We start from the raw sequence: 27,193 nt of genomic DNA on the forward strand, positions 1-27,193 counted from the left end.
GCCCATGGGTCTCTTCTGAAACTGATACTCCAGCCAAGGACCATGCATGGAGATAACCTAGAACCCCTGCACAGATGTAGCCCATAGCAGCTCAGTTTCCAAGTGGGTTCCATAAAGGGAATAAGGACTGTCTCTGACATGAACTCAATGACTGGCTCTTTGATCACCTCCCCCTGAGGTGGGGGTGAGGGAGAGCCAACCTTACCAGACCACAGAGGAAGACAATACATACAGCCCTGATGAGACTTGATAGACTAGGGTCAGAGGGAAGGGGAAGGGGACCTCCCCTATCATTTGACTGGGGAAGTGGCGTGGAACAAGAAGAGGGAGGGAGGGCGGAATTGGGAGGGATTGAGGGAAGAGGCTACAGCTGGAATACAAAGTGAATAAATTATAATAAATAAAAAATTAATTAAAAAAATAGATGTGTTTTGATTCAAGGAAAGCTGTGCTTCAGGAGGAGGGACAGAATGGACATGCAGGGACTCTACATTCTTTAACATACCGTGATTTCTTACTACTATTGTCCTGGACTAGAGCATTCATTCCCAGTCTTGGTCAAAACATGCCAAAAATAGAAAACAATGTCTGTACAGTACAGAGAAAGTTGATGACAAGGTGGGGACATGACAGTCAGCCAGAAGCAGGAGCTGGCTAGCATGGAGTACTCGAGTACTCAACTCAATCCTTGTGTAGGGGGACTGGGGACAACTTTCTTTCTCTTGCTGTTTCTTTTTTCCCTTTCTCAGCCTCCTCTCTCCTCACTCCCACCCCATTTAAAATTAATTAGAAAACAAAAATCAAAACCTTGTTAACCTCAGCCAACCTGAATGTGTGAGCCTGTCTGACAGCTTTAATAGTATGAAGAGGATTTAGTTATTTGTAATGACAGAGCACTGCTAATACTGCAAAACTCAACAATGCATCTTGAGGACTTGCACAAAGATTCCTGAAAGCCACTTATTTTAGGGAGCCTGTTGCTGGGTTATGTTCTTGTAGGTAATGACCAGTAGAGGTGCTATGAATCTATGAAATTAAATCCTATCTTGTTGTAGTGACCCTAATTGGGCAATGCACCAGAGATGTACCCCCCCAAGAAAAGCTGCATATATGAAATTTAGGTAGTTAAGGGAGACCACATTTGCCAGAGGGAACAGTAATGAAAAGGAGGGGCTTCCCAAGCTTATTGTACCTAGATAATGCCATCATGAATCCGATTTGCTGGACAGAGAACTATAGGCTTTGTTGTTTGCCTTGCTTGGTTTTATTCTTGCTGTAATCTAGTTTGTCCTTGATTTTCTTTCATTCCTTCCTTTTCAAATGAGAATGTTTACTGTGCAGTTTTATGTTGGAAGCATCTGAGTCATTTTTTTTTTTTTTATTTCATAAGTCCCCACAGTTAATAAATTGACTTGGGTCTCAGAAAAGGCTTTACTTTGAAGGTTTGAACAATGATGAAAATGTTATGACTTGCATCAGTTCTAAAGATGAAATAAATGCATTCTGCATTCTGACATGGCCAGGAGCCTTTGAGGACCATAAGTGGTCTTTTTTTGGTATACAAATGAAGTGTGTTTGGATGTCAGGTTGGCACATGAACTTATGGTGGTTAATCTCCATCATCTGCTTGACTGTGTTTAGAATCATTAGACAATACACCTCTGGGTCTGTCTTTGAGGTCATTTTTAAAGAGAAATAACTGAGCATGGAAGACTTCCCCTCAACGTGCTCAGAGTCAATGGATTATGGGCTCTAGCTGAATAAAAGTTGAAAAAGGAGATCAGATAAGTGCTTTTTTATTCTCCAGAATATAAGCAATGAGATTCATGGTCTCTGTACTAATGAGGGACCTTACACCATGAGCCAACTTTTATCTTTCCTCATAGAAGTTGCTTTAGTCTGGTATTTTAGCACAGCAACCAAATACAACTGATACTTATAACTTATGCTCCAGTTGGTGGCTGACCCTAACTTTCCCAAAGCCACCTGGGGTTAAAGATGGGGTCAGGGTTTGTGTTTGTGGTCAATACTGCTAACAGCTTAAATGAGATAACTAGTAATGCCCCTCCCAATTCTGCCCCTTAATTCCTAGAATGGTAGTCCAGATGGAGCCCTGAGCTGCTCACTGGTCCATTTATCCTGCTTTCGTATTAACCTTACCCAGAGTCATTTCAGAAGGACAGTTCACACTCTAAACCATAACTTCTCAGTATGACAGCTCAGATTGTTGGCCCACTGGGGCACATTTATTCTCTTTTGCCAGTTGCCATTGGCTCCTGGATTTGTGCCAGTGGACTAACTGTTTACCTATTTGAACCAATCACCATTGCTCCCATCTCTACAATGTAGTTGAAAAGAGTCTTAATGGCCTCCAAATGATGATAGCACCATAAACCAATTAAAAAGACTTTAGTAAAACTGTCTCAAGTTATTCTCCATGGCTGCAGGCAGTGCCCTTGTTTTCTATGATCCAACAACAAATGAGGGTGATATTTCTTTTCTGTGCATCAACAAAGACAAGATGACGTGCTTTTGTCTGTGTGACTGCTTACTCTCTGTTCCTTTCCTCTTAGACCATCCACGTGGCCATCGTCTGTGCCGGATACAACGCCAGCAGGGATGTTGTCACCCTGGTCAAGTCAGTCCTCTTTCATAGGTAAGATCAGTTTTTGCTTATACTCTACTGGAAGTGCTTGTCCCTGACCTCCTGCATGTTGCCCTGGGGAAGATTCAAACTGCCATGAAAATGTAATCTTTGTCCAAAATATGAGGAAGGATATTGCATTAAGGATGATTAATAGCAGTAGTTCAGCATTGCTTAGCTATGCTTACATTTGCAGCTGTCAGAACTACAAGAGCCTTCGAGGACATCCCAAGTTAGGTGCTACTGTTTCTGCTACCCCACACTCTCCACAATTTTTTCTGTGTTCCTTTTGGCTGAGTGTTGTCAGGGTTTGGTGCTCTCCCAGAGGGTAGGTCTTTGGTTGGGCTAGGCATTGTCTGGATATTCCCTCAATCTCTGCTCCATCTGCTCTATCTTTATCCCTGCACCTCTTGTAGGCAGGGTAAATTTGAGGTTGAAGTTTTTGTGGGTGGGTTGGAGTTCCCCTCCCTCTACTAGGAGGCTAGTCTAGTTAGAAGGTGTCCTCTTCAGTCTCTGTGGCCTCTGCTACTAGGCGTCTCTGCTTGAGTGCCCCTCATATCTTCCCATGAACCTACCCTGACTTGGATCTCCAGCTTGTCACAGAAATGCCCCCACCCTCCATTTCTCTTTTCTCTAAGGCCTTCTGTTCTCCCACCCTCGCTCTCACCAGGTCTGCTCTCTACCTCTTAACTCTCTGTGCACTGTCTTCTACTTTGTTCCCTCTCTTCAGCCACTACCTCTGTCTATTCTGCCTCCCCTTCCAGGTGATATTTATGCATTATCCCGTGGCTCCTCCTTGTTATTTATCTTCTTTGGATCTATGCCTTGTAGTATGCTTATCCTGTACTACATCGCTAAAATCTCCTTATGAATACATACCGTGTCTGTCTTTATGAGTCTGGGTTACCTCACTCAGGACAAAGTTGTCTTCTGAGAGACTACTCAACAGTGCCTCAAAACAGATGCTGAGACTCAAAGCCAAACATTGGGGGATGCTTAGAGATGCTTAGTGAGGCTTGTGGAAAAGTAGGAGGAAAGTGAAAAGGACCTGGAGGTGACATGAGCTCCACAAGACCAACAGGGCCAACTAATCAGGTCCCTGAGGGGCCTGTAGAGACACCAACCAAGGGCCATGCATGGACTGGACCTAGGCCTCCTACAAAGATGTAGCAGATGGGCAGCTTAGACTTCATGTGGGTACCCTAACCTATAAGGGAACTGGGGACTGTATTGGACATGGACTCACTTGCTGGCTTTTTGATCTCTTCCCCCTGGCAGGACTGCCTTACCAGGCCACAGGGATGAGGACATGCTCAGTCCTGATCAACTTGAATAGCTGGCATGGATGGAAAAGGGAGCTACTCTTTTCTGAGGAATAGGCAAGCAGGAGAGGGAGGGAGGAAGGGTAGGACTGGAAGGAGAAGAGGGATGGGACTACAACCATGTTGTAATGTGAAAAAAAAAAAAGAAAAGAAAAGAAAAAGAGAAGATTAAATTAAAGTAGGCACACTGTGGTGGACCCTAACCCAATGTGACTAGTGTAAAAAATATAAGATTAGGACAGATACATTCAGAAAGAAGACTGTGAAGGTACCTAGCCAAAGAACTTGACCTCATATACCTCAGACTTCCATCCCGTAGAATTGTGGCAAAATGAATTTCTGATTTCACCCTGCCCTAGTCTGTGTTAGTTTGCTACAGCACCAATGAAAACAAAATAATACCCCACCTTGACTTGTCCCACTTCTGGGCACTTCTGACTGTCAGAAATCCTTCTGTATCTTAGGCTAAAATGAACATTTGTTGGAGGTATCTGGTAGGCCTCCTGGGTTTCCATGGGAACAATCAGAACACTGCAAGAATATGGATTTATCTGTTCTTCCACCTTTTACCTCAGTCTCCAACCATCCCTTCTCTCTGTGGCCCCTTGTCTTTCCTTCTTGGAGATATTTTAGATCTTCTTTTTCTTTTTATCCAGCACAGGCCCACAGGTCACTAGCCTGCACATACCGTCCCGGTTCCCAGATTTCTGTTCTTCATATCCATCGTCTTTGACTCCAGAATGATGTCTCAGACAGAAATCTCTAATCTTGTAAGAGAGCTAGAACTCCCTATCCCTTCAGGGCTCAGTGCTGTTCTTCATAGTGTTTTCTTAACTGTTCCTGTGATGACTTCATGCCTTGTCACCGTGGCCTGTTTGTAGCTCCCTACTCTCCATCATGGGCCCTGCTGCTTCGTCCACCTATTCCTTCCCTAGTCCTAAGCCATCCACTGCCTTCTTACCTAACAAGATTTCCCACTTAAATATCTATAACAGGAAGCCTGATTGCAACTCTGTATGTTTAAGCTCCTGTTCTTCAGCCCACAATACCCTTATTTCCTTCTTCCTATAATTATTATGTTGCTCACTATGTGTCTATCCACAGCTGCTTCTATAGCAGAAAAATGAATCTTTTGGGGACAGGAACTATGTCTTATTTCTCTGTATCCCTCACATTTAGAAAAGTATCAACCAACAAATGTTTGTTTGTTTAGCACATGTTCCTGGTGAAGGCCTTTAATAAGGAACCTGAAGATTTTTAAACAGTTACCTAAGATACAAAGCTAGACTGAGTTCATGTTAACATTCATGCCACTGTAGCTGCAAGACACCTTCAGCAAATTGGTTTAACCCTTTGTTTTCTTTGACTGTCAACTTGCCATGGATCAGATCAGTCTCAAACTGACTTCCTGTGTATTAATGCTTCTTCTTACCGAGTTTTGTGGTGTGTCTCTTGTACTGATTCCCTTATGTATATACAGTCAGCTGGTCTGTTGACCTTCTAGCATCAAGGATGTGGTAGAGAATGAGTATATGAGTAAATATAACAGCATCAGTTAACAACAGGGGCTGGCAACTCTTCCTCCTCCTGACCCACTGAAAGTGTGATTTCAGTTGTATAGTGTAAGCAGTCACAGGAATGTTAGGTGGAAACTGGCTGAGTCCTTTCATGTGATGCCAGATGTCTTTTCCACATGACCATACCCACTGTGTAGTTTCTGATATTTGTTATCCTACACCCTCATTGCTGACTGCACCAGACACTGTGAAGACTGACCATGAGCCAGGTGGGAGTTTCTCACCATGGCCTCCACGTCTTCTGGTCTCCAAGGCCAGAGACTCACTGATAAAGTCCAAACTCCCATTCTCTCAGGAAACGGTGTTTTAGGTCAGGAAAATCCATGTTTTGTTTTGCCCTTTTTTTTTTTTTCAAAAGTTTCCCTCCTGTTGTTTTCACTACAAATCACATAAACTGGTAGTTGTTGAAAACATGAGAATTCTACCGAAGATAAACTTGTACTCCAACAGTCTGTACAGTATAAAGATGTTAAATTTAATAATAGCAGTTATATTAGCAGATCTGGAAGGCATTCTGTCCTTCCACGGAGGCGTGCACATCTGAAAAGAAAGCTTGTTACTAGTGTGAGTTATAAAGATGAAGGCTGCATCATGACAATGTTTGGCTCTTCTGGACTAGGTGACCCTTGGAGTCCCTCCCTCACCTTGAGGTGATATAAATGAGAATTATTGTGAATTGATTCACTGCTGATAGTGAGCGTGGATATTAAAACAAAAGGATGTTTGAAAGACTTTCAGCTGAGAAAGCCCAGCTATAAATAGCTTTATTGCTTCTCAAGCATGTTGTGGGATTGACTAAGACATGATTATAAAATATATCGACAATTGAAATACTTTTCTAATGTTAATAATAATAGAATAATAGTGGTGCAGGATGCTTCTTTCTGCTTTCATTGTTAATTACAGTAATTAGATTTATTTTCCAGAAAAGATTTTTCAACAGATTTTCATTTAAGGCTTGCTTTGTAATGTCAAATCAGTTTTACTTCTGCAGTATGCTTGGTGACAGTGGACATGCTTGTTTTAAAAGATAGTAAGAGACTGACATGCACAGTTACATACCGGTGTGGCACTGAACATTCTCACATCTTCTGAAAAGAAATTTTATTTGCCAAAGACCTTCACCCACATGATTACTAAAGGACCTGGGTCTTAAAAGGATGACTTAAACTCTTTTTCATTTTTGATATTATAATGTAATCATTTCACTCTCCCATTCTCTTTCCTCACTTCGGCCCTTCCATAGACTCCTCCTTGCTCTCTTTGATATTGATGGCCTCTTTTTTTTTAATGAATTGTTGATATATACATAATACAAATACATAAATATATGTATGTTATATGTCTGTATATATAGATATATGTGTATGTATGTGTATACATATATAAACATATCTATGAATATGTATATAGAGACATATAACAAACATATATATGTACACACACACACACACACATATATATATATATATATTCCTAAATATAAGATTAGTCAGTATAACCAAACCCTTTTTGAAATATTGCTTATAGTCATTGTAAAATATTGCAATATTTTGAAATATTGCTTATAGTCATTGTAAAAGTAGCAGCTAGGCTTGGAAAGGGACCATAAGATTTAACCAAGGAAAGTGAACCAGCATGGGTTTTGGCTCTGCTTTTGCTTTAGCCCCATGGAAACTGTGGTTATAGGCAATCACCCTTCATCTTTGAATAATGGCTCTGCTCTCTTCTACCCTTACTCAGCCATAGGGCCCTGTTTAGAATAAGGCACAGAGTCTTCCATTTTACCTATTCATCAAATGCTCCTGGCACTCTGACTCTGCACCAAATTCTGTTTTAAACATTATCAAGTACTAAAATGCTCAGCTTCCTTGTGCCTGCTGAGGGAAGTTACTGTTGCTAATATCTATTTCACAGACAGTACAACTGAAGACTAAGATGTCTAAGTCATTGTTCAAGATCACACGTCCAGGAGATGGACAGGGCCAAATTTAAGCCTAGACTATTTGCTTCAGAGTCTTGTAAAACAATTGCTTCTAACAGGCTCTAAGAGCAACAATCAATAAATGGGACCTCATAAACTGAAAAGCTTCTGTAAAGCAAAGGACACTGTCATCAAAACAAAACGTCTGCCTACAGATTGGGAAAGAATCTTCACCAACCCTTTATCTGACAGAGGACTAATATCGAGTATATACAAAGAACTAAAGAAGCTGAAAAGCAGCAAACCAAGTAATCCAATTAAAAAATGGGGAACAGAGCTAAACAGAGAATTCTCGACAGAGGAATGTCGAATGGCAGAGAAACATTTAAAGAAATGCTCATCCTCATTAGCCATCAGGGAAATGCAAATCAAAACAACCCTGAGATATCACCTTACACCCATCAGAATGGCTAAGATGAAAAACTCAAGTGACAACACATGCTGGAGAGGTTGTGGAGAAAGGGGAACCCTCCTCCACTGCTGGTGGGAATGTAAACTGATACAACCACTCTGGAAATCTATCTGGCGCTTTCTAAGACAATTAGGAATAGTGCTTCCTCAAGACCCAGCTATACCACTGCTAGGTATATACCCAAAGTTTGCTCAAGTACACAAAAGGGATATTTGCTCAACCATGTTTATAGCAGCATTATTTGTAATAGCCAGAACCTGGAAACAACCCAGATGTCCATCAACGGAGGAATGGGTACAGAAATTATGGTATTTTTACACAATGGAATACTACTCAGCAATCAAAAAGGAGGAAATCATGAAATTTGCAGGCAAATGGTGGGATCTAGAAAAGATCATCCTGAGTGAAATATCCCAGAAGGAGAAAGACAAACACGGTATATACTCACTTATATAGACCTATAAGATATGATAAACATAATGAAATCTATACACCTAAAAAAGATAATCAAGAGAGCGGACATGGGGTAAGATTATCAATCCTCGTTTAGAAAGACAGATGGGATGCGCATTGAACATATGACAGGAGTCTACTGAGCGCATTTGAAAGACTCTAACTAGCAGTATTTTCAAAGCAAAGACTCATGACCAAACCTTTGGCAGAGTACAGGGAATCATAAGAAAGAAGGGGAGTTAGTCTGATGTGGAAAGGATAGGAGCTCCACAAGGACCAAATATATCTGGGCACAGGGTCTTTTCTGAGACTGACATGCAACCAAGGACCATGTATGAATGTAACCTAGAACCTCTGCTCAGATGTAGCCTGTGGTAGCTCAGTAACCAATTGGTTTCCCATAGTGAGGGGAACAAGGACTGTTTCTAACAGGAACTCAATGACTGGCTCTTTGGCCTCCCCACCCCCCAAGGGAGGAGCAATCCTGTTAGGCCACAGAGGAGAGCTTTGCAGCCAGTCCTGAAGATACCTGATAAAACAGGATCAGATGAATGGGGAGGAGGTCCCCCCTATTAGTGGACTTGGCAAGGGGCACGGTGGAGATGAGGGAGGGAGCGAGGGACTGGGAGGGAATGAGGGATCAGGACATGGCTGGGATACAGAGTTAATAAAATGTAACTGATAAGAAAAAAATAAAATTCAAAAAAAAAAAAAAACAATTGCTTCTAGTTCTCATAACCATTTTAGGTAGAGATTTAGACATTGTTACTGTTATTACAATGCCCGTCACCATTTTCCCCCCAAGCATTGTACTCCTAAAGTTCTGAAGGTAGCATACATAAAATGGTTTAAAAGCCTGGGGCATTTGTATTTCTAGTAAAACTTAAGAAAGTAATGACAGATGATGGGAAATAATAATTTTTCTTAGTTGTTGAGCTTCATGTAGGGTGTTACATTTGAATTTCTCCTCTACCCAATACAGTAGATTCTATCATCTTTATTACTCTGGAAAACTCAGACTCAGGGAGATTAAGTGGTTCATACAAGGTCACAGTTGAGTAGATGCTTGTTCATCTATTAGTCTCTACCAACTCTAGAATCCATGATGATTTCACTATTCCATGTGACCTTTCTTCTAGAAAGTTGCTATCTTTTCAATTATCTAATAAGGAGCTTTATTACATTGTAATTGAGTCTTCCTATATTGTGGAGGCCATTTTACCTCTTCCAATTCAAGGATCCCTACTACTGGGATTCTCCTGAAATAGGTAATAATGTCAGCATTTCACCTCTGACTGTTCTGTTACCATTGCTGGCTCTTTTCTTTGCCTGAAATTGTTGTTGTGTTGTAAACTTAATAAATAAAGATTATCCTAGCTCCTACGTCCTTGTGTATTTTAATGAAAGCAGACCTTGAATTGCCTTGTCTGAGCTTTGGCACTCTCCTGGCAAGATAAGGAGAGGCAGAAAAAAAAAAAAAAAACAATGATTTAATCATCTTTGTTTTCTGCACTGCTCTATGTATTTCATCCCTACCTTGAGCTGTTAAGGGTCTGTTAAGGAAACAGAGGCAGCAGAAGTATTCCTCATTGAAAGTGTCTGCAGGGTCTGCTGGAGATGGAACATTCTCTTGCCTCTAGGGGGATGCTGTTACTCAGGCAAATTGGGCCATTAGGATATAGACCAACTACTTGTTTAGGAAGAGGCCTTTTCCCATGGACCTAAGGCTATACTTTTCCAAACATATTTACAAACAGTGATAGCTTAAAAAATCTAATTTAGAGATGATACTGTTATAAAACTAAATAGCCTTAAATTGTAAATTGAAATTATTCCTTGTAAGTTTTTATTAACTTTATTTGTGAATTTTCTTTGCAGTAAATGTGTTCTTAACATCTGCCTGAATGGTGCTCCTTTGCTTTTGAATGAAAGAGAAGACAGAGGATCACTGCCTCTGGCACACTGTGGTATTTACAAGGCTGTGTCTTTAAAATCCATTCTTACCTTCTTGAATTAGAAGCCAAAAATAAAGGAGACCCATAAACACCTGTGTAAAAGATGAGAAAAAAAAATTTATTAGTTATTTCCTGAACCATAGACACCATCAGGCCGTTTTCTGTGACCTCCAGAACAGGACATAAGCTCCGGCCACAGCCCAGCTTGGAAAGTTACAGGCTCTCCCACCTTGTAAGCTGTGTGCCATGGAGGCGAGGACTCCCATTGTATTGAAGGATCAAGAGCAGACAAGCAAAGCTCCCTCACTCTCACATCCACAGGGTGGACTATCATTCTAGGCTCAGATAGCAAAATACGTGCATGAGAATATTCCTATAATGTAACTATACTTTTGAAAAGAAAACATTCAGTATTTTCAGTAAGTTTGACGTTGTTTAGTCATCACCACTCTTGAATATTAGGGCATTTTCCTTATCCCCCAAAGATGCCTCCATATCTGTAAGTAGTCACTCTCGCATTTTACATCACCAATCATTAGTCTGCTCTCTGTCTCTAGATTTGCCTAGTCTAGACATTTTGTTGCCATATGCATCATGTAATATTTAGTCTTTCTCACTGGCTTTTCTACCTTCCAATGAGGTTTTGTGATTCTTCCATGATATAGCATGTGCTAATACTTTATTTTATTGTGTATTAATGTCCCCTTGTATGAATGCATTGTTCTGTGTTTATCATTAATTGATGGCCATTTTTATATTTACCACTTCTTAGTTATTGAGAGTGGCTCCACCAAGAATATTTGTGTATCACCTTTCATGCATAGACCTGTTTTCTTTTTATTTATTATTTGTTCTTTGACAGTTTCATATGTTATATATTTTAATCATATACTCTCCGTTTACCCTTTCTTACCCCCTCTACCTATTGCTGAACACCTTCTCAACACATTTACCTTCTATTTTTGAGATAGGAGTTAGCACACCAAAGGAAGTAATGGCAGTTTTTAATGGTAGCTCATGAGCCAGTGAAGTTGAAGGTGCCCAAATTGATAGCCTACAAAGTATTTTTAAAGGAATTGGGAGAGAAAAAATTGCCTAAAGAGACTAGAATACATCACTGTCCTGACTGGATGAATGATGAATGATCACTTCCTTGTTTGGTTTAAGAAAGCATGGTAAGGGTATGTGTTGCTTACTGGCTCAGCCTGTGATATATGCAAAAATGATCCATCTAAATAAAGCTCTTTTCAGTCTCCACCAAGTTCCTGCCCTAATACTCATAAAAGGCCACTTGATGGGGCAAAAAGAAGTTATTCTTTTCTTAGCGCCCCTTCTCATTTTATCCTTAAATCTAGTTGTGTGTGTGTGTGTGTGTGTGTGTGTGTGTGTGTGTGTGTGTGTGTTGGTTTTGGTTTCTGCTCACTCCATGTTTCCTTCTTCTTAGGTATAAGATAAAAAAAACACTCAGGAGTCACTGGTGTAGCATGACCTTGGTGACCATTGGCCTTCAGGCAACCTAGTGATACTTTCTAGGGGTACAGGCATGAGTTCATTTTTTTCTGCCAATTAATAAAGAAGCAAAAAGGCAAGAAGTGTCTTGGAAATCTTATAAAGTCCCAGCAGAGCCATCATGTGATACTTAGAAAATTGGAGTCCCCTCTTGGTGTCCTTAGTCTCAGTAATAAAAGAATTTAAAAACCAGCATAAACCGAAGCTCAAGGACAAACAGTGAACTTCAGTGGAAGCTTGAGGACAGTTTATTGTAGCTTAAAGGAAAACCCCAAGCCAGGCAAGCTGTAAATCTTGCAGCTTCTTGAAGTGGGAGACTAGTTAAGATAAACTGGTTTAAAGGACATTCCTATGGCTTCAGTGAGCCATGTGTCAGGAGTAGAGCTTTAGAAAAAGCATAAGAAAGTCCAAAGCATTAATTAGGTTAAAAGCATGCTTAGCACAAGCACTAGCTGGCCAGTACCTGAAAGAAAATGACAGAAGAAAAGAAAAAGAAATGATACCTTACTGAATCAGTATTCAGAAAGGCAAGCAATGCTGGGGTCTGGGTAGATCAGAGCTAAGTAATGCTGCAGAGATCACTCCGTGCAACAGTTCTCATGCTACAAATTGATTGGGGGTGGAGAGCAAAAGGTCTCCTTGGAGCAGGGACATGAGAGAGAGAGAGAGACAGACAGAAAGCAAGGGAGCAGGCTGTGGGGACCTGTAAAGGTATGCTCAGGCTGGTGCCATGGCTTCTGGGGCTGCTTTCCTGACAGTGAGTGCCTGTTTCTAACAAGCAGACCCAGCCAAACGATTCCTAATGGCAGGGCATAGGGGCTACACTAGGAGGCAAGTGGGAGAAAGAAAATGGCATTATCTTAGGCTCTACCCACCCGCATAGGCATGATACATAGGCCAGGCCCCTGACCTCCTTGATTGTCTTAACTCTTAAGGAAGAAGGCCAGGGCATGGCTTCACCTAAAAGAAGAGTCTATTCCTTATACTAGCCCCTTGAGTTCAGCTCACCAAGAGTCAGGAAAAGCCCCACTGCTTAAAAACAAAAGAAAAAAGAAAAACAGCAAAAACAAAAACCAAACTCCTCAGTGCCTCACCTCATCACCCTCCCACCTCCACCCCCAATCCTCCCACCCCCTACCCTTTATAACCCAATGAGTTTGATTAGGCTCAGTGGAGAGTTATTTTCTAGACCACAGGCAACGATATGAATACATATAGACACACACACACTTTTTGCATGTAACTAGGAGAGGAATTTGCTGAGTATAAATGGCATTTATGTGGTAATTTTACTTTTATTTAATTCTTTTTTTTTTTTTTTTTTTTTTTTTTAGAAATTTCCAAATTCTGTCAGTAATGGTTAGTGGTTCAGAGTTCTCCCCAGCCAAGCTGTTGTTAGTGTTTTTATTTTAAGCATTTCAGTGGGTGTGCAGAGCTATCTCATTGTGTTTTTACATCTTGAATTTCCTTGGGCATTAATGAGATTCCATGTCTTTTCGTGTGCTTATTGACCGTTTGTAAATCTTTCTTGAGAAATGTCTATTCATAGCTTTTCCAGGATTTTTAATTGGCTTACTTGTCTTTTTTCTGTTTGAGTTGTAAAAGATCTTTATCATCCTAACAAAGCCCTCATCAGTTACTGACTTGCAGATATTTTTCTTCTACTCTGAATAATGTTTTTCACTTTGTTTATGTCCTTTCAAGCACAAAAGTTCTATTTATTTTTCTTTCTTTTTTTGACTTCAGCAAGACAGAATTATTCCATGTGGTGTTGGGCTTTGGGGTGCTCCTGGGAGAACATTTCTTTGGATCTGAAAGTGATATTTATCTTCCCCCCCACCTCTCTCTGCTTTAGATGCCAAATCTAAGTGATGTGTGCTTTTTTTTTTTTTTTTTTTTTTTTACAATACCATATAGTCTTTCTTGGCTATTTGAGAGGTCACCTTGGAGAGCCAGGGTATCTGAAGATCAGTCAGTGGTCATGAAAGACAACCAAAGGCAATATTGCCAGAGTTCATGGTCTCATGCCTAAGAAGAATAAGGAAATACAAGAAGCAAGGAAGGACAAGGTTAAGCAGAGCAAGTGTACATTTGTTAAGGAAAAGTGAGAAAGAACTCCTGAGAGATAGGAAAACTTTTTTGATGCCCTGCCGCACAGATGTTACTGCAGGAACAAGATAAAGATTGAGGTAGTCTTTATTGAGACTGGATATTTTTAGCACATCAGTGGCAGTGAGGAGTTCACATACCCTATACATGTTCTATCAATAAGAGCAGAATTACAGGAAATAAGTTTGGGGTCACAAAGAAAGAGACCACCACTCTGGACAAGGTAAAACTTTACTGTTGTTGATCCAGAATGTGTTCTCCAATGAACAAGCACACTGACAAGATGTGCACTTGGTATTTATTCCAACTCAAGATTTGAAGTCCTCACTCTCATTCAGTTGGCCAGTCATAAAAGAATTGGTACACAGGAAATGAAGCAGGAAGGAAAAGGAATCACTTCTTCATGGGGAAAAGGGCTTCCATTCCAGGCCTTGAAGTTCCTAGGTTGAAGCCCAGGCCTTTGTGTAAGTAAAGATTGTCCCATATTTTAGGGATAGTTATGTTAAAAGATTTGAAACAAAAACTCTTAGGGTTTTTTGTTTATTTGTTTGTTTTTGTTTTATCTACCCCAACTCCTAGTTCCTTGTCTTAAACACAAGGTTCAAGTATTTGATAGAAAAGACTCATACTTAACATTTCTTATAAATGCAGGCTTCACATGTGTTGTGTAATTAACTCGTGATCTACCATAGGACTGCCATGTAACTGCCTAATCAAAGCAACTAAACTCTAGTTTCATAAACTAATAACACAACCCAGTGTTGAAGAAGTCCCTCCTCCACATCCTTCAAAATACTTCTTTGCTTACATTCTAGTTAGTTCTGGCAAATTGCGATGGAATTCAGATCATCTTGGTCTTTGATGATCCACTTATTTTTTTCATTAAACAACGGCAAGGTAATTCTTTGTGTAAGAAAGGACCTATGAAAAAATTCTGATCATCATTGACAAAATGGAGTTTAATGCGGTAAGGTATAGAGCGTTGCAACTCTATACTCTATAAACATGAGTAGCTTCCTCAATCATCATCCTATCTTTGGAGCAGATGGCAGGAGGCAGCGATTGTAGAAGTGCTGATGGTCCAGTGAGAGATGCCAGTGTAAACAGAAGCTTGTAGAAGAGCATGGTGCATTTCTGGAGCTACAATAGGCCATCCACTTTGCAACCACCACTAAGGTGGTAAGAGGAAACAAGAAAGTGGCTTGTGAAAACATGAAAGCTTTGCCTCAGACGACTTATATCATCCAAGAGGGAGAAGAAATAGCTGAATCTGAGAATGGAGATTAGCACCGCTGCCTAGTGTGAGGATGGAACCAAAGAGGATTTTGGAATGTAGCCTGGTAGGAAAAGATATGGCTACTTTAGGTAGGATGGTGAAGGAGGCCGCCTTGAGTTTATGACCCTGGGTCAGGAGAGGGTCACATGGTAGGTAATATGGAACAGAAAATAGCCAGAGTTGGAGGAAGGACTATTAAGACACAAGAATGAAGTGGAGGACAGGGTAAGATCATTAGAATCCTTGTTAGATCAATGTGGGAGGACGGATCTTAACATATCATATAGTGAACAGAGGATTATGAGGTAATTTTGGAGAGTACCTAGGACGTGTAGAATGAAATATATGTTGGAGGAGAAAATAGTCATGAAGAAAGGAGTAAAATATTCACGTTATCACCAGTGGTTGGGTTTATCATGACAGCCGTCATTAACCAAGCCCCTGACCTTCCGGTATATGTTTTACTTGCTTCATAGACTTAAGCCCAGTTGGTGTAGATGATAGATAAATATACAGAACGTAGTTTGTCTTTACTATAAAATAGCTTTTAAGCCTAGAGTAGGCTGGTTTAGCATTTATCAAATTCAAGAAAGAAATGCTGCAGGAAGAGGCAGAACTGTATTTAAAACTCTTTTTCATTTTTCCATATATTGATTACTTTTATGTTGCAACAAAAGACTTGAGATAGAGCAATTTAAGAAAGGGTTTATTCTGGCTCATAGTTCAAAAACATATAGTATATATACCCTCTTCTAGTACCAGTTTTCAGTATATGTTACTTGTTTCATTGCTGTAATAAAATACCCTAACAAAAATAACTTAAGAAAAAAATAGTTATTATAGCTTACAACTCAAGGGAATACATTTCATCATGAAGTGGAAGGCAAGAGCACAAGGCCACGCTGTTCATTTCTGCAATCAGGAAGCAAAACATGAAGAGAATGTAAGCTTAAGCTATAAAACCTCAGACTTAGCCTCTGTCACTTACTTAAGCTATAAAACCTTAGCCTCTGTCACTTACTTCAGCAAAACTTCACTCCCTAAACGTTCCGATACCTACCCAAACAGAACCACCAGTTGGGAAAGAATTCAGGCATATAAGTCAATGCAGAGACATTTCATATTCAAACCACTAAAGCCCCAGAGTCTTTGTTTCTGTGTCATGCTGTCATAATCTGTCCAGTAAGGGTTGGTCACTGTAGAAGTTAAGTTAATAAAAGCCTTGGACCTACAATAAAAGAGACAAGATAGTATCCTTAGTGAGGTCCCATATGACTTCAGCATGAAAACATAGCTTTGTTTTAAAAAAGAACGAGCAGAAAACACAACTTTCCTGTGAGTTAATGGAGAAGTATGTGGCCAGCTGCCCACACCAGTTTTAGGCATGGCCCCCTGTCTTTGTGTTTCTGCATTAATGCTGGCATGTCAAGTTGGCAGATGGCAAAAATTGGCATACTTGTTAATGATGTTCTTTTTAAGATTCTTAGAATACAGATGTCTTGATAACAGATGTGAGAATTGGGTTTTGCCTTCTATTGTGCTTGGTTGTCCACACTGGAATTCAGAAGTTGAGGGTAATGTCCTCTCTCCCTTGCAGCTCTAAGCTTCTTATTGTGGAGCAGCACTGTGGAACAACATGCCTGATTTACTTCCACAGTGGCTTGTGACACTGTCCCACAGTATCTCCTTGGTAGGGGGTGACTTTGCAGCTAGAATCAAGGCCTTTAATGCTCCTATGGCATCCTCCTCTCCCTTCCACAGGCGGAACCCTCTGCACTTCCACCTCATTGCTGATTCTATTGCGGAGCAGATCCTGGCTACACTTTTCCAGACATGGATGGTACCTGCAGTGCATGTGGACTTCTACAATGCTGATGAACTCAAGGTACTGAAAGGAGGGAGAAAGGTTGAAGAGTTTTTCCTGCCCCCCCCCCACCACCCATCTGCTGCACCTGGGAGCCTTGGTAGGGTGTAATTAAATGAACTGTAGCAAGGACAGAGACCTCCTAGTGGGAAATGTTCAGGTTGTAATTGTGCTTAGCTGAATTTATCATTAAGCAACACATTAGCAAACCTGGTCTGCTAACACAGATTCTACCACAGAACCCAAAGAAGCTGAAGTTCAGTGCCCTCGGTACATATCTGAACATGGTCTGTGGTAGATCATAATTCTATTACTCTTAGGTGAATGCTGATCTCAGAGTCTGACAGACCTTGCCATAACTCTGTTCACTGTTAACTACTGACCACAAGACACAAACCAATCACCAGCCTTTGCCGGCCTGTTTCTTCAGGGACAGAAAGGCTATACACTCGAGTCTTAGAATAAATAGTAGTTTCTATGAAAGACTATATGACAATGCCCCAAGAGGATTATGCTGAATTAGTACTACATTCAGAGGATTTTACCAATAAAAGTCTGGTTATCATCTAATTGCTTTGCTTAAAGTTTTTCCATAGTGCCTCCTTGCCTCCATGATTATTGAGATTGTGGTTTAATCAGAGACCATACCCTTGGGCTCCTGACTTTGCTTCTTGCCTATTTTTTTGGTCATTTCTATGAATTCTCTCTAACATTTAGATGTAATATTTGGGGACTCCTGATATGTGGCTTTTCCTCAGCGTGGCTGTGCTCTTTACTCTCCCCAATATCTTTTCAGATCTCATTCCTCAGAGGCATAGCTATTCTTTCCCCTTTCCAAGAATAAACAAGGAATTTTATATCCATTTGTCCCTCACCTCTATGTCTAACTATGGTCCTTAGTCTCCATATAGCCAAAGGTTACTATGAATGTATCCCAGCACAAAATACAATTTTACTTAAGACAATCTAAGATTTGTGTATGTGTGTGTCTACTTTTTTTTATTTTTTGTAAAACACTTGCATATATATTGAACATGGAATGTGCAAATGACTATTGTGTCAGCGATAAAATTCTGAGCCTGCTATTGGAGTCTAGTAGCATCTCTTTAATGAAGTAGGAAGGTGAGAGCTTTTTCTAGTGCATAATAGGTGATGCTGGTAGGTATCCCTCATTCTATGCACAGTATGTTTTTTCTGGCGCATAGTAGGTTGTACATGGTAAGTGTCCTGCATGCTAGGAGATTTACTGTACTGCTCTTGTTAAAGGAACTAGCTGCTTCAAAGGAAAATGTTGTCCCTCTGTTTCTAATCACCTTAGGAAGGATAATACACCTAGGCCTGGGGCCATTTCTGGCAAATTGATTCTTCTGAAAACCACAAAGCCATTCTAATTGCATCTCAGAGTAGTAGCATTTTAAATAGATCATGCTGATGCAGGCTAGAGTTTCTGATTTTCACATATTTCAGGCTCTGAGGTTGATCAAGATGTTCACAATTTTGCATTTGGGGATTGTTGTAATTTATGTGCCATTCCAATCTATTCGGAACTAAAATTGATTAACACTCTTAAAAACAAAATTTAGCAAATCGCTGTACTAATTAGAGTAAAAAGCAAACCACTCTTGTCTGCCAGGGTCTTAGTGGCAACACCATGGGGAAATGAAACCAGTGAGGAGGAGCAGAGCTGGCAAGAGGGCTGCCTCTGCCTCCACACTTCCCACTCCACTTCCTCCCTGCCCTGCCCCAATCAACAAGCCACCTATGGCTTGTTCAGAAAAAGAGCCAGGTGGAGTGGCATAGATCTGTAATCCCAGAAAACTAGGAGGCTGGTTCAGGGGGATAACTATCTCAAAGACAACCCAAACTATATGGTAAGATTCTGTCTCAAAAATAAAACACCTGAGATGGGTGTAAGTTTTAATTTAGAATACTTGTTTCCACAGGGGGAGGGGAACAGCTGTGTAACTGAGCCTGAGCCTTGACTTACTTGCTTGTCACATAGGCTAGGGTAAAGCCAACCATTGAGGGAGGAAATAGTATCTGTAACATGGCAAGTTCTTAAAAATGCTTGGCCCTTTCAGACATAGTAGCTAGAAACTATAGTCCCAGTCTTAGGGAAACTGAAGTGGAAGAATTTTTAGAACCCAGAACTAAGAGACCAGCAGGAAACATAGCAAAACCCTTTTCCCACTCCCTTTTGAACGCCAAGGTCATGTAGTACCTACATGTCGTGGATCCTATTGATCACATGGCCTGGGATGTGATCCTTGAACTTTATGGTGTTGAAGGACCAGGATGTTCCATGGAGTCCAGGGCTTTCCTGAGTCCCTGAGCCCTAGAGGAGAGGAAAGGAATAGAGTCTACTCCTGATGATCCAGATGGAACAGTTTGTCTTTATTGGTTTGTCTTTCCTCTCCCTGTGTTTAACCCCACATCCTAGCTGAGCCATGACATCCCTAACCAAGCTTTGTGATCTTTCACAAAACTTGCACATTGGCATCTCTTGCCTTTTGTTCTGCTCACATTTCCTCTCCTAAGACTATTCTTGCACAATAGCAAGGATCAGTTTTCTGAAAAAACAAGCCCACCCATGGCACCCCTGTCCATTGTTTACATTTTTCTGTAGTCCCATATTGCTTTTAAGAGCAAGACCACAATTGTATAAGCCATTTCTTTTGGCTATTAAACTCTGTTTCCTGGTCTCCCCTTTCTCATTGCTAAGTCATTTCCTGTTCTCTTCCTGAGGCTATGCTATTGTGGGAGACTGCCTCCTTTGTCATCACCGTAGGGGTCCCTTTTTTTGTGCCTTTGTAGGCTTACATATACTCGTCAGGAAACTTACCACAGAGCATAATCTTCCATGAAATCTTGCTTGTAATGGGTTGAGAATAGCTACCATAAACTCAGATGTTGGAATTCTTAGTCACCAGTTGGTAGAACTGTTTGGGAAGGATTAGGTGGTGTGGCCTTGTTTGAGGACATGTGTCGATGGGGAGGGCTTTGAGGTTTTAAATGCCCATAGCATTCCCATTAGCTCCTATGCCTTGTAGTTGTGTCCTAGGATGTAAGATCTCAGCTACTACTCCAGTCTCATGCCTGCCTGCCTGACCATGCCATGCTCCCTGGTATGATGCCATGGTCTCTAACACTCTGAAACTGTAAGCCTCAAATAAACTCTTCCTTGGTCTTGTTGTCTTATCACAGTTTCATGAAGTACCTAAGACCCACTTAATGTCGATTTGTTCCCTAGGTTTTGTCTTTTTTGTGTGCTTTGTTGGGTGCCTGGTTAAGAAAATGTTTGCTATGATTCACAGTGCATGTAGAGCTGTTTTGTTTGTTTTGGTTTCAGTTCTGGGGATTTAGCCTAGGGCCTAGCAAATGTGAGTCATGCATTGTAATACTGAGCTATATTCCCTCCCCTTCAATGCCTCAGCTTCCTAGTAGCTAGGATTATGGGCCTGGGTCAGAATGCACAGCTCCAACACTGGATTATTAAGACTAGCAAGGCAAGATTTATCTTTGATCGCAAAAGAGGATTAGCACATTTCTGAGTATGATTTGGGGTCTGTGTGGGCAGCCTGCTTGAGACTTTGCAATAATGGTTTTGTGTACGCCAGCCCATATCTCAATAGCAACCCTTGGACAGGTAAACATGCATATTTTTCTGCATTTTCTTTTGACTATTTCACTTTTTTTTTTTTGTAAATATAATGAGATAGTGTCTTATTATGCAGCCTGTTATGGTCTTAAGCGCACCATGTAGTCCATGCTACCTTCAAACTCACTATGAAACCAGGTAAATATTTTTTCTCTGACAAGTGTCAGAGACAAAGCACATTCAGATGTCACCTTTTATAGGTGATATCTGGGAAGGAGGAAGAGCATGAGGGAAGCAGACGTGAGCTATGTTCTGTATTTGTGTTCAACAGTTATGTCAGAAAGCCCATCTGCAGACACACAAGACAGCCTCCCTGATATGGCTGGCTCTAAGAAATCACTTTGTACAGCTCTTGAAAATGGCATTTCTCAGAAACGCTCCTGTGGGCCCCTTTATATCTCTGTTAGTGCTGGAGATGGAGTGTGAGGGAATAGGAAATTTATGAGGGTTGGGTACATGATTAAAAACGAACTGTAGGAAACCCACCACAGACTGGTGTACTTCTCTCAATAATGACAAATTAGTGTGGATTTGCAAATAGGAATCTCAGCCTGCCCATCTCTGTGGCCTGTAGAATATTCCCCAGTATTTCCAGCCTCTAAATTCCTGAATAAAGGCTACCAAGGCTGTACTTTCTGTGCCCTGAGTTCTGTTCAAAACTTGCAGCTCTGAGCCTCTGGAAAGAATAGGGGGATTTATTTTGGTACAGAGCTTTGTAGATAGCTGTACACTGTCACTCACTTCTCATGACAACCTCCTGGGCTTGAGAGTGACATTTGATTACCTCCATCTCACAGATAATTCATAAACCTGCAACCCAGCACTGAAGAATATTTGTCTAAGATCAGGCATCTAATAAATCCCAAGGCTGATATTTGACTTTAGTCTTTTGAAATGAGATGATGTGAGACAGGAAATTGCATAATTCACTAGGCACATATGGAGTTTAGATCTGAAGGGGAGTGCTACAGCTGCTAGAAAATGAGGATGCCTTTGTTTCTTGAAACCCTGTCTTTTGGAGCCCCTGGACTGGGGGCTGCATCTAACATCTATTCCCATCAGAATGAACATATTGTTTCTAATGTTCTTCCTACTTCTCTTATGGATTACCATAATTCTATGGGGCCAGTTTTAGTATACAAATCTTAACTGAACATTCTGGAGCCATGTACTCATGCTGAAAACACACAACTGTCTTACCTTCACTGTGTCTAATCCTTATTCTGTGTTCTTTCCCTTTCTTGTGTAAGCTAATGTATTGTCTATATATCTAGTTAGAGAAGGGTGCCCCAAGCTCTCAGTGCTTCTGACTGTCCCTGAAGAACAAATGAATTAAACATAAAGCCTCCATTTAAAGGCGTGCTGGGAACAAAACTTTATGCCAAAGATAAAAGTGACCCACTTTAGTGTTGCTGCTGAGGTTTGTGGTGGCCCAGTCACTCTCATCCAAGGACCTTGTTCAAAACTAAATGATCATTACTGTAGTTTGCTTTAAACCAGCAAAACAGTTCTTGCCAGCTTTAGACAGGGGCCTGCATGTCTACTCGCCTTTTATCTTGCCCCATCTGGCAGAGAAAGTCACTCCCATGCCACCACTGGGGTACCAATGATGCTGAGCACATAAAGGGAAGTGTCTGGGGCATCATTCACCTATCTGGTGGGGAGTCCTAATTTATCTCCTTTTCTCTTAGCCCTGATGCCTCCTCATTACTCACATAACAGAGGTTATGAAGTGGAATTCAAGATAATAGTTACGGAAAGTGTTGATGGTTGACTCTGAAAATTGGTGTCTCGCTCATCTCTAATTGCCATTGTATTGCTTTCTGTGGAAAGAGAGGCGGTTCTCTTTGGATAGCTGTAATCTCTCAGGCCCTGGCAGGTCCAGAGGAAGAACATTTTCATTGTTCCTCTCTGTGAAGCATTAGGTGAACTCCTGCCTACCCAGTCTATTTCCTAGGAAGATAAACTTACTAACCACTGAATTTTCAACTACAGTGAAATGAAACAATGCATTCTGTGTGTTGAAGGAGGCCTGATGTTCATAGCTTTTGAATAAATGTGGTCTATAACGGCAAGCAAGGTATCCAAGGTCTCCTTAATGATTCTTTTTAACATAAACCTTTAAAAATAGTTGTGGCCTGGATTTGCAGAATCTAGGCATCCAGGATTGGGGTATAGTGTAGAGGTTCACGCTGGCAGTAGTTGTGCTTCATTTAGTGTGACTAGATATCCCTCTGTGCCTGGACAGTTCCATCATCAATACAGGACTCAGAGAGGAAGCACAGCTTGTGGTTTTCTGATACATGTTAGAATAACTACAGGAGCACATATCACATAAGTCCTTCAAGCCATAGCTGTAGCTTCCTTTATTGGTAATGCCTTGGTGCATATAAGTGAGATTTTATATTAGGAAGCATAGTGGTTGGCACGGTGTGGGCACACACTTCTCCTCACATAGCTGACTGTCACGTGCAAAGAGGCCCGCATCAGGACGGTTCCGCTTACAGCATTTCACCTTTACAACAGTGCAGAAGCATTGCTCGTGGAGTAAAGTGTACTTGAGATTTGGGATTTGGGTCTTTCACTTGCTAATGGCATACAGCATGTTACCCTTGTAATGCCAGGCAGCCGCAGAGCGCTGCAGTGCTCAGTTAGCTAGCCCTGTACTACAATTGGAAACAGCTCTGTGACAGGTTGTTTTTCTCAGCTGCAATTTCTGGGTTCAATGAATAAATAACTTTATGATTTACAATATCTTTTACTTAAAATCACATTATCATTACAGAACCACATCAGAAGTCAAGAAACATCAGCGTTTAAAAATGGTTATTAATAACGTCTTCGTTAGTTTCACTACCAAGGTAATTGCTGACCTCTCAAGGGACAGGCATCATGGCTTGGTTTTCAGAATAGTTCATAGGTTTTTACTCCTGACCCTCCTTCTTTGTCACATTGTTGCAGAAGGGCTGACAGGGTTAAATATATGAAGGACCAGTACAGGTGCCATTAACTTATGCTCTATAATGCTTCTCTGGTTCCTGTGTTAGTGGTCCAGTTTATGAAAATCATGTCTTGTTCTCATACAAGTAGTATGTCACTGGCCTTCATCATGGAGACTTAGGGTAAGACCACAGGATATACACCATATGGGTGAATAAGCACCGTACACTCAAAGATATAGCTATCTTAGGTGTAGGATACCAGTCACTGGATATTATATACTGGATATGCATAACTATGTAGACAGACAACAGAAAATGCCTTATAAAGTAATCTTTTTATATCAAGTCTTCCCTTCATTTGTTTCTTAAGATTTTTTATTTTTTCACAGTTTATTCATTATATATCCTGATTGAAGCCCCCTCCCCCAACTCCTCCCAGCCCCAATTTCCCTCCCTCTACCCCCAATTTCCCTTCCTCTACCCCCCCGTGTCCCCTTCCCTTTGTCCACTGAAAGGGGGAGTTCTCCTCCTCTGCCATCTGCCCATAGTTTATCAGGTCTCACCAGGACTGTGCACTAAGAGGACCTAGAACCCCTGCTCATATGTAGCCAATTGGAGCTCAGTCTCCATGGAGGTTCCCAAGTAAGGGGAGCAGGGGCTGCCTCTGTCATGAACTCAGTTGCCTGCTCTTTGATCACTTGCCCCTTGGTGATACGGCCTTGCCAGGCCACAGAGGAAGAGGATCCAGGCAGTCCTGATGAGACTTTCCTTCACTTTAGACTTGGGAAATTATATTCTTTCTATATCAAGCTTTTTTCTTTTCTTTTTGTTTTTTGTTGTTTCTGTTTTATTTTAAGACAGGGTCTCACTATGTAGCCCTGGCCAAGTGTAAACTATTTACCTATGTAAACCAATTTGTCATCAAACTCATAGGCATCTGTCTGCCTCTGGGCCTCTGAACCCTGAGTGCTGAGATTAAGGGCATACAGCACTAAATCCAGCTATATGGAGCCTTCTTAGTGAACTGGGCTTGTTTCCTTCTAAGAATCAAGAATCTGCATTAGGAAAGAGCATGACAGACCTCTGCCAGAATATTATATTTTCAAATCTTATTTGATGCATAGATAATTGGTTCATCTTTGTTTGAATACTTCAAGTTCTTTTCTTTTCAAAGAATATTTGTCATGCTTAGAAATTCTCACAGAGTTGATTGTCTTGAGTTTCACTGTGTCCACTGAGTCAAGCAGAACTGAAGACTTAGTACAAGCATGTATTTGATTCATCTGTGAGCACACTCACTTTCTGCATTAGACTGTGAGAACCTGTGAGGAAGGGCTCTAACTTCACTCTTTGCCCACCTCTTAGAGTGAAACATGTCCAAAGCATCCCTTACAAGTTCTCTCTCTGAGGCTAAACAGAGCTGAGCCACCCACCTGCTTTCTCAAAGACTTGGCATATCTACCGAATCCTCTATTCTCCCTTTTCACTTTATTTCTTGTAGCAAAACCCAAAGGACAGTGTGCATAGATGTCATACAACTTAAATGCGTCTTTAAGCTCTGCTTTCACAAATTGCTTCTGTCATCCATTTTCCCTGTGTCTAACATTTCTGTAACTCTGGATATCTGTGTCGCACATGTCACAATTTTTCATGAGCAATAGGTTCTCTTTCCCATATGGAGCAATCACTGGTCTAAGCTCAGAGGCTTACTAAACTCATTTAAAGCTATCCAGTATCTGAAACTACCTTGCCACTCTCTTGGACACTGTACCATTTTAACTCTGACTGCTTGTGATCATCCTGATCATAGCTCAGCTACTTAAGAATAAAAAGTTTCCGTGTGCCTGATATTTGTATGTCCTCTCAAAAACTCTAAGTTCTATATAGGAAAGGTGCTTCCTTCATCTCAGTGAGGTATTGAGCAAAAGCATTACTAGATCACTGCTAGGCAGACATGGAGAAGATGTGAGCTTCAGCTTCTGTAGATTTTAGTGCAGTACAACTCTCTTGTCCTACACACCACACCTGCTAATGTCTTGAATAAGAACCAACTTCAGGACTGGAGTGTGGCTGGCATAACTGGCTTTGAATTTTAAACAATATTATAAAAAAGACAAAAGCAGGATGGGGAGGAAGAACACTTGGAAGGAGCACATTCTTGGCCTACATGGTTTGATGGGCAAAGAACTGGATTGGATTTTGGGAGTGGACGTTTCAACGTTGGAACTGTGGATGAGGGTATTTCTTGTTTTAATGATTGACTATTTGGGGCATATTATTCTGAGATGGGGCTGGCCTTTAGAAATTTGGAACTTGAAGTAAGTCAAAGGAAAAGCATCAGATGCCCCCTCTGTAGCATGATGAATTCAGCTCATGTTGATTAATACCATATGCATATTGGAAGAGAAGGCTCTTAGCTGGTGAGGTGCTTACTAATTAGAGGTTAAACAAAATTCTTCCTTTAAAACAGTAATTTCCATTAATAAGAATTGACAGTGTGTAGAATGATAGGCTTAACGTATATAAACTTACTTTAGTTCCACAATGCACCCAGAGGTGACATGCTGACTTCCCCATTTCCAGGTGAGAAAATGAATGCTTTCAAGGCACCTTGCTCCAACAACTCTGTTCAGAAGTTTGACTCCAGCAAAGCTGTTTGATAGAAATAAAGTGGGCTGTGATTTGTAGAATTTTACATTTTCTTTAGCTACATTTTACAAAGCAAATGAATCTGGGCACAGTGCCATATACCTCTAATTACTGCTTTCAGGAGTCAGAGTCAGAAGTATGAGTTTAAGGCTAGCCTAGAATGTCCAGTTGGACAATTTTCAGAGTGAGGAAGAGAGATATGTGTATGGAGAGAATGCAAGTATATTCAGTTTAATTAGGTATTTTTTTGAGCACCCAGTACTCACATGTATAGTTTTAACATGGGACACATTTTATTTTAATTAAATTTGTTTTTAACTAATAATTTATTGAACAAAAAGTATACAAATGAATGAGATAGCATTGACTTATATACATTGTGTTAAACACACTCAAATATTTCTTATAATTTATGATGAAAACATTAAAATATCTTCAGAGCTTTAAGCAAACTTGAGAAGAATCGGGACCAGTACCCATGTGTTCCCATGTATGGATGGCAGGAAAACAGGCCATGCAGTGTCAACACCAAAACAGCCATCATAGGTCATTTTCCAGCTACCCAAAGCCATCAAAAATTGTTATTCAAGAATGAAAAGAGCATGGGGCCCAGGGAGATGGCTCAGATTACTTGCTGTTCAATCCCTTGACCTACATGGTGGAAGGAGAGAAACAACTCCAGCAAATTATACTCTGGCTTCTACCTGCATACCTTGGCACACACACATACACATATAACACGTACACACAAATATTTATGAATAAACAGATATAAAAAGTTAATAAAAAGAAATGAAAGGCCTTGCTTTCAAGTAGCAGGCCTTGTGTACTAAGAAAGG

At 40.7% G+C, this 27,193-nt stretch overlaps 1 protein-coding gene across 2 annotated transcripts in view; it reads left to right on the forward strand.

The window, feature by feature from the left end:
• Large1 (LARGE xylosyl- and glucuronyltransferase 1) overlaps window positions 1–27,193 on the forward strand; it is a 512,199-nt gene that overhangs the window by 227,220 nt on the left and 257,786 nt on the right. For both annotated transcript variants that reach the window (XM_055609116.1, XM_055609114.1), the window contains 2 exons: window positions 2,574–2,656; window positions 17,003–17,126. In XM_055609116.1, coding sequence (XP_055465091.1) covers window positions 2,574–2,656; window positions 17,003–17,126 — 207 coding nt within the window. The remainder of the gene's footprint in view (window positions 1–2,573; window positions 2,657–17,002; window positions 17,127–27,193) is intronic.

The sequence above is a fragment of the Psammomys obesus genome, unplaced genomic scaffold (genome assembly GCF_907164565.1).
Source record: "Psammomys obesus unplaced genomic scaffold, mPsaObe1.curated_primary_1811, whole genome shotgun sequence".
Classification (NCBI taxonomy): Eukaryota; Metazoa; Chordata; class Mammalia; order Rodentia; family Muridae; genus Psammomys; species Psammomys obesus.